Source organism: Propithecus coquereli, unplaced genomic scaffold (genome assembly GCF_000956105.1).
Source record: "Propithecus coquereli isolate 6110/MARCELLA unplaced genomic scaffold, Pcoq_1.0 Scaffold163, whole genome shotgun sequence".
Lineage (NCBI taxonomy): Eukaryota > Metazoa > Chordata > Mammalia > Primates > Indriidae > Propithecus > Propithecus coquereli.
In genome coordinates this window covers 4,586,420-4,594,610 of record NW_012140858.1, presented here as the reverse complement: position 1 = coordinate 4,594,610, position 8,191 = coordinate 4,586,420, and the positions used below count along the sequence as shown (strand labels likewise).

The 8,191-nt window shown below is 47.0% G+C and overlaps 1 protein-coding gene across 2 annotated transcripts in view; it reads left to right on the top strand.

Moving 5' to 3' along the window:
• TNC (tenascin C) overlaps positions 1-5,335 on the top strand; it is a 59,928-nt gene extending 54,593 nt beyond the window's left edge. For both annotated transcript variants that reach the window (XM_012641175.1, XM_012641176.1), the window contains 2 exons: positions 1,737-1,900; positions 4,610-5,335. In XM_012641175.1, the coding sequence (XP_012496629.1) occupies positions 1,737-1,900; positions 4,610-4,720 (275 nt within the window). In that variant the 3' untranslated portion in view covers positions 4,721-5,335. The remainder of the gene's footprint in view (positions 1-1,736; positions 1,901-4,609) is intronic.
• The last annotated feature ends 2,856 nt before the right edge of the window (positions 5,336-8,191 follow it).

The following is an 8,191-nucleotide window of genomic DNA, read 5'->3' as shown; positions in this document are numbered from 1 at the left end:
GGTTCTTGGAGATTTCTTTGACTTGAAATGGCCTTTGTATGGTTTTCTGGCTCCATATTAGAGGAGAAATAAGTAAGGAAACAACATGTATTAAGGCCCGCTACGTACCATCCTTTCTTTGTAAATATCTCACCTGTATTATTCCCATTTAATCCTCCTAAAATCCATTTCAGGAAGATATTGTTATCATGTAGATGAGGAAACAAGCTCAGAAAAGAAATTTGCCCAAAGAAAGAACAGCTTGTAAAGGTGGATGCAAGCCTGGCCGCAGAGAACTGTTGCCGGTGGTGTTCTTAGTAACAAAAGGGATCAGGCCTGAGCGTGTGGACCACGCCACGGAAGCCATGCTCACTTTGGGTGGCTTTCTATTTATGAACACAGAACAGTCAAATGCCATGGCATATTTCCAGCATCTCTGAGCCCTGAAGGAAAACATCCATAAGGAGGAAAGCCTCCAGATAAAAGGTTGCCAAAAGCCAGGCTCAGTCTAAGGATGCACTAAGCTCTTTTAAGATGGCAATTTCGTGGTAATGAAGAGAGATGCCCAGGGGTGAAAATTGTTTTAGTTCTTGCAACCCTCAAAGAATTCTGACATTTTATTACCTGGCAGTAAAGACCTCTTTGGTTGAGATGGCTTCAGGCAAGGAGGATATTGTTACATGGCAAGCGAATCCACCAAGCAGCAGGAATGTGGCCTTTATCTGTCTCTCTTTGTATTTCCAGTGACAGAATGAGGCATAATATTTCCCTTTACTGAGATAACCTTTGTAAGGTTGCATTTTTCTGTGTGCTTTGGTTGCAGCCAGGACCTCCGCAGAAGAGCTGATATCTACCTGGCCCCCTCGTGTTCTGGGTAGCATTATCCGTTAAAAAGGCATCTGAGTCCCTTTGACAACTTGCTCCAAAATATCAGGGTAGAATGTCTCAGAGTCTTGAAATTTTTTGTGCATAGTACGTGGCTAGGGTTGAGAGTGAGGAGACACAAAAAGAAATGGCATTGAAATGCTTCTAAAATTCAATATATTAAATATTACAAACTATAGTCCCAAATACTATTATATATAAATGGGCTTATTGTCTAAGAATCAGGGAACACTGGTCTGACAGGCACTTTAAAAAATCACTATATGATACACAGACTCTTTAGGGGCATCTAATATTTGAAGGGTTTAATTATAAGTATGGCTAATATATACTTGTAGGGAGGGGAAAAGCATACCATTGTTACATGCAAATTTCTCAGCCTAGTCTCTCAGCTCTTCTATGTAAAGGGAATGCAGAAAAATCATAAAATAACAACAAAATTGTAATAACTATTTGCATCGCATGCTACCTGTTTAGAGTACACCTTTATATCCTTGTCCCAACAGCACTGTGAGATAGATGGAACCAATGTGCTGGTTCCATTTTACAGATGAGAAAACTGAGGTTCAGCAAGAGGCTTGACTTATGCAAGGTCACAGCTAGAGAGTGAAAGAGATGGGACTCGACGCTGGACCCTCCAAAGCCACTGCGGCCTACTTCCTACCACACAGTGCTGCTTCTATCTGAAATGGGTCCTGGGGGGTGACAATCCTGTCCTTCCCAGTCCCACATTCAATCTTGACTCTGGGCCCAATGTTCAAGGCCAGCCCACCCCAAGGCCTTTCAGTTGTCACCTCTGGTTCTGTCATTCACAGCCCAGAAGGGAAATTCCAGCCGGGATTTCTCAAGTCCGTATTTTCTCTCTCTCCCAGGTGACTCCATGGCCTACCACAATGGCAGGTCCTTCTCCACCTTCGACAAGGACACGGACTCAGCCATCACCAACTGTGCCCTGTCCTACAAGGGGGCTTTCTGGTATAGGAACTGTCACCGCGTCAACCTGATGGGGAGATACGGGGATAATAACCACAGTCAGGTGAGTGGACCGTGAGGGTACAGAGCAGGCCAGGCCTGGGAAGCGGGATGGGGCTGATGGGAGGACAATCTGAGCCCTCCGTCCCGGCACACGCTGGGAGGTGAGAGCCTCAGGTGTGTGAGAGCACTCTTCTTCCCAGCGCAATGAGAAACCTCAGTGATACTGCGCACCAGGCAAAACAGAAACTGCACATGTGAACCTTGGGGATCCCAAGGAGAACCACTGGTCAAATGGATCCCAAACTCAGCAACCCCAAAGTTAAAGCAGATAAGAGCGGAGGCCATGTAGGTAAAGCAGGGATGATGCAGACCCTGGCAGAGCCCTGGCCCAGGGGCACCTTCAGAACCCCCAAAACACATTGAAGTCCACAGACTTTTCATGCCTTCACTTTATGAGAAGACCAAGGCCCAGAGAAAGCTGACTTTCTCGAGGTCACAGAGGGAAGTTGGAGGCAGAGCCCTATTCTCCACCTCCAGCACCCCCCAACCTGGCATTTTCCCTGTGCCACACACAACTCTAGACAACTTCTGCAGTCACAGAAATGGATGTTTGAGGTCCGCTTTAGAAACAGGAGAGCGAAATGAATTCAGTAACCCGCACTAGCATATGCCTGCAAAGTGACACAGTCAGGTGGGACTGGCCACTTAATCTTGGCCAAGCCCCCGTCTTGGTCCCTTCTCAGAAGCTCGTCCCCCCTCCCTAGGGAGGAGGGGTGGGTGTTCTCACGGGGCCACATGACACTGATCCCTGGACCGCATGGATTCTCACGAGGTTTTCTCATTGGGGTCCCAGGGGCTTTGTAAAACTGCAACAGCCTAAATTACACCTTACGACCCCAGGGATTCTGATTCGATGACCTCCGGTGGGATGCAGCATCTCACATCTTTGCATATGTATATTTTTCTGTTGGTGGTTTTTGGGGTTTTTTTGGCAGGCTCCGCAGGTGATTCCAGACCTGCAGCCAATGTTGGGACCTGCCGTTCTCCACTGTTAGTCATCCTGATACATGTGTTTACGCCACAGTTAACTGCTAGCAAATGACACCTGGACCTTAAATGTAGCTCTTACCTTGACACAATTTCTGACACGTTTCAAAGTGTTCTCACCTTCTCTGTGTCATGTGCTTCTCACCTTTACCCCGAGAAGGAATCAGGACGTGGTTTTCGTGCCTGTGTGACAGAGAAGGCAGGAGTTAAAAGACACCTCTTGACACCTGTCCTGTGCTCTTTCCCCCTTATGACGTTACCTCAATAACGCTTCCACTCTGGGCATTATTCCACCACCTTGACTGCTCTGTCCCCTAACATTAGCTAATACAAAGTCCTTCTGGAAAAAAAAAGGTACACATCAAAAAGGAAGCCTCTTTTTCCATCCTTCCATTCCATTTTGGAAGAAGAATGAGATGACACAGGAGGCCACAAAGGAGTCACAGGAGTTCAGGCCCAGCTCTGGCTCTGCTCAAGTCCCTATGTGGCCTCTGTGAAGTCACTTTCCCACTCTGGCTTCAGTGTCCACCACAGCACAAGGAGGGCTTGGCTTCCTGCCCTGAACTGTTAGAGGAAGGAACCAGGGTGGAGGAAGGCAGCACGTGGCCCAAGCTGTCGGCCGCAGTACCTCACCGTAACTGAGTGATTACAATAGGCACATTTGCCCATGAAGTGAACTGGCCATTCTTAAGCCTCACCTCCCTGCTGGACTCAGAGACCACCCCATGTCAGTGAATGCCAAACAATTAGAAACAAATAAAGCATCTTTATTTTCTCCTTCATTTCACTAGCTCTTAACTTGCCCATGGACATGTTGGTTCACAGCCCCATGCAGGAAGAGGAGAGGGGTCAGTGTCTGGGGGTGGCCACTCAGGAGGACTCTCTGCAGCCACAGAGGGGCAGGGGGCCATGTGGGCCGTCAATGTCTGCCATCTGTAGAATGAGTCTCTTTGCTAAAGAGTCAAACATGGATCCTGGAAGCCCAGACACAAATCTGGTCTTTTCTTGTAGAAATCTTTGGCCAAACTTTCAGGGATATTTCTCCCAACTTGAAATTAAGGAAGTAATATTAGCAAAGAACCTAAAATGTGCCCAGCACTGTGACAGCTCCCTTATAAACTCATTTAATCTTCATACCATCTTTCATGTTTGGCATTATCAGACCTTAAGAAAGAAAGAAAAAACATAGAAAAACTGCGACCCAGAAAGATTTGATAACTTGTTTAACACCATTTATCTCTTAAGTAAGAGCATTCATATTTAACCTTGTATGTCAAGTGGCAAAACTTGTGTTTCGCCTATGTTCTTTCCTCTATTCCATACCAAACCCCTGTAAAGATAGTTCATAGAAATCCTGTGAATTACAGACACATGCACACACACATACCCTGTATATAGCTGCTCAATAGTGACTTAAATTCCTTTAAAACTTATTCCTACACATGGCAAGTTTCATTGGCCACCATTTTGTTTCAAGATGGCAGCCCAAAGTCAATGCAAACTCAGGTGACTCTTGACAAGGGTGAAAAATTGGGTCAGATTCAGCCAGACTCTTTGAAAGTTTTGACCACACAGGCAAACAGAGAGATGAGCAAGAGACAGCTCTGATATGCCAAATGGCCAAGTCAAAACAGAACTCGTTTTGTTTGAACAACTAAGTAGCAATGATCGGTGAACACCTTGCCTAATGTAAACCAACATGGAGGCCTTCTCTTTTGTACAGGGTGTTAACTGGTTCCACTGGAAGGGACATGAATACTCAATCCAGTTTGCTGAGATGAAACTGAGACCCAGCAACTTCAGAAATCTCGAAGGCAGGCGCAAACGGGCATGAATTCCAGGGACCACTGGGTGAGAGAGGAATAGGGCCCAGAGAAAGGAACGGATTTTACCAAAGCATCAATACAACCAGCCCAATTGTCAGTCCACACCTGGGCTTCTGGCAAGAGTCAAAGTTGACCATGGATCACTGCGGCCAGCGGCAACTGCACGGCCTCACCTACTCTGCGATTACCTTCTTCGCACCAAAGACACTAGTCTCCAGCAGGTTTCTGTTTTGTTGTTTGATTCAGCAAAACTCTTCCAGTGACAACATCACAATGGTTTTTACTTCTCTTGGGTGGCTCTGGGACTGGGGAGGGGTAGGCTGTACAGTGGTAGTTTGTTTTAGAACCAGCTGTATTTTACACAAAGCCGTATAATTAATTATTTTTGTTAGCAAAGATTAAATGTGTGTCATTGGAAGCCGTCCCCCTTTTTTTTTTTATATTTCATACAACAGAAACCAGAAAAGCAATATTGTTTCAATTTTTAAAATATGATTAATATTATTAATATAATAATGATGATGAAAACTAAGGATTTTTAAAGAGATCTTCCTTTCCAAAACACATCTGGACGTTACCTGATTGTATTTTTTGTTTTTTAATAAAAGCACAAGTACTTTTGAGTTTGGCTGTCATTTTGCCTTTCATCGTTGAGTCTGGATTTCACCAAAGCCAATAATTTGAACAAAGGGAGGAATACTGGACAGGAGAGATAAGGAGGGCTGGTGGTCCAGTGGGAGGAGGAGAAGAAAGACCAAAGGCTAGGAGAGAGATCACTTTTTTGAACAAAGTTGAACACAACTGGAAAAAGCTTACAACTGAAAATCCAACTTTTTGTCCACATTTCCAAGTCTAATGGTTTATGGTTTAAAAGATACTTTATACCCATTTTCTAATGTAACTTCCTAGAAATTCTATGATTTGGATGTGATGAGGGCCATCATCACGCAAAGTTTAAGATCCCCAGAGGCAGACTGCCTGGGTTCAAATCTGGGCTCCAGCATTCATTCCCAAGTTCCCTAATCTCTCCATGCCTCAGTTTCCTCATCTGTAAAGGGGGGATACTCACTCTTTTGTTTCACAGCATTTCTGTGAAGAATAAATTGCATCATCCATATAAAGCCCTCAGCGTGGTGCCTGGCACGTATTAAGAGCTAGCGTCAGCTATCACTGCTATCGCTTTATACGAGACGGACTGGGCTTCAGAGCCAAGCAGTGACTTGGCTGGAGCTATTACCCAACAAATAATAGAACTTGGATTTAAACCCAGGCCTTCTGGCTCCAAGGTTCCTACTCTCTTCCAGGTCCCTGATGAAACTCTCTCCTTCCCTGGGGAAATGTGTGCATGGTGAAAGAGTGCGGGTTGCAGAATGGGGGCTGTGGGGGAACTTCGACAGGACCCTTCATTGTGCTCCTACAGTCCTGAACTCTTAGAACCAGGAAGCGTGTCCGTTAGGAATACCTCCTTCTCTCCTGCAGCACAGCCCCCTGCAAGAAAGAGAGCCCAGTGTCCCCCCAGCCTCAGCCTGAACACGTCCAGTAATGGGGAACTCATTGCCTGGTACAGCAGACAATAGAGTGAGTCAGAACCGCACAGCGCACAACATTGCCCTTTTAAAACAAGGGTATGTCGGGGCAGAGTGATTCCCAGTTCATTCTCTTAGGGATTTTCAGCAAACTGACTTATTTAATGAAAACGTTTGGACTGATAGGCCTCGTTCAAATGGAATGTGATGGCTCAGAAGCGAGGATCAGAGGAATTCGTGGCTCCAGCCATATCCTCTGTTGCAGAGTTCATCTTGCTTTACTAAATGCTGTCATGTTATATACACAATTTGCTGTTCCAGATCATAAGACCTGGTGCATACAATTCAGCCATAGCAACACTCTCCTGGCTGCATAAACCCAAACAAATGGGCTCCCTGTAACCACCGAGCCTTAAGTAGGAGGCTTAACTCTCCACTGGCTGCTGACCCAAATCCTACCCCTCTCCAGGACTGTGGATATACTTAAGCTGTTAAGGGATTCCCCAGAAGCCACACAAGAATCGAGCTCTGAATGGTAAGAGGCCACCTCAAACAGGAGTCCTTAATCACGGCCTTGGGAAGGTTGTAGAGGCCTCAACCGGGACAGGGCAGGCAGCAGGGCCTTAGGCCATGGTATTCAAAGACCTCACCTGGCAAATGCAAGTTCACCACTTCTCAAACCATCCTTCGTCTCTGGCTCTGTGGCTTGGCTCCATCAACCTCCTCCATCTTGAAAGGCCTCTTAAAATTCCACTCCAGCCTCAAGGTCAGGGCCCCATCCCCGCCCCTGTGAGATAGGCAAAGCGTCTCTATTGAGAATTGATTTCCAGGCTGTTCAGTCTTCCCTTCAATCCGTCCTCCATCTGGCCCCTTCCTCCTCCCTGCTCTGTGCCCTGCAAGGCCACCCCGTGTGGATTGTGGCAATGTCCCCAGCTTCCAGGAGGTCATGGCATTTGTGTCCTAGGTCCATCCCTACAGCATCACTGTGGGCGGCCAGTTCCCTCATCAGAGTCACCACTGCTGTCCATGGACAGTCTCCGTGCAGCTGTCTTCGGGTTTCAGATGACGGCTCCTGAACCTGCCCCTTCCAGTCTGGGATGGCCGCTGCGTCCCGTGGCTGCTAGATCTGGGGAACTGGGCTGGCCTTTGTGGCCCTGCTTCACCTGCCTGCACCTTTAGAAATAGCCCCTGTACTCCAGCTCTCCTCAGGGTCCCTGACAAGCCAGGCCTGCCCACGATCAGGAACACTTGGGCCCACGATCAGGAACACCTGTGCCCTCGGTGCCTGCTTGTCCGTTATATTCTGACCTCCTGCCCCTCTCCTTACAGCAGCCATTGGTCATATAATGGCTTTCCAGTATCCAAACTTCTTTCTAGTTCAGACAATTTAGCAATGGGTGAGGCCCCTGGTCCCGCCATGGAAGGCACAGAGGGAAACACTCTTTTCTCCTCCCCTTGGTGGCCAGGGAACGGGCATAAAACTTGGGCTTTGCCAATTGGATACCTACAGAGGGCCTTTGAACCTTGGGCAAGGCGTGCAAAACAAAGAGCCTATGGGACTGCCTTTCCCACAGTATCTAGCAACGGGCCATCTGTGAGTGGGATCTGTGACCACGTCCACAGCAGGGTATAGCAGTGTCTTTCTTTGATGGTGACAATCATTTCCAGCAGTGACAAAGGAGTACTGGCCGATGAGCCCTGCTACCTGCCCTCCTTTGGTTCCTGAGAATTTTCTGTGCCTGCTTCTTCAAATTTCCTGTTAACTTTACAAGCTTCCTGATATCCTTCCAGAAAATTCCTTTTCTGCTTAGGTAGTCCCAGATGATTTCTGATGCTTGCAGTCAAATGCCTGGACTGATACGCCCCTCCCCTAGGCCAATGATCCCTCATGTTCATTGCCTCTCCTGTAGACCCAGCATTGTGCTTGGCGCTTTAAATAGTTGAAGTCATTTG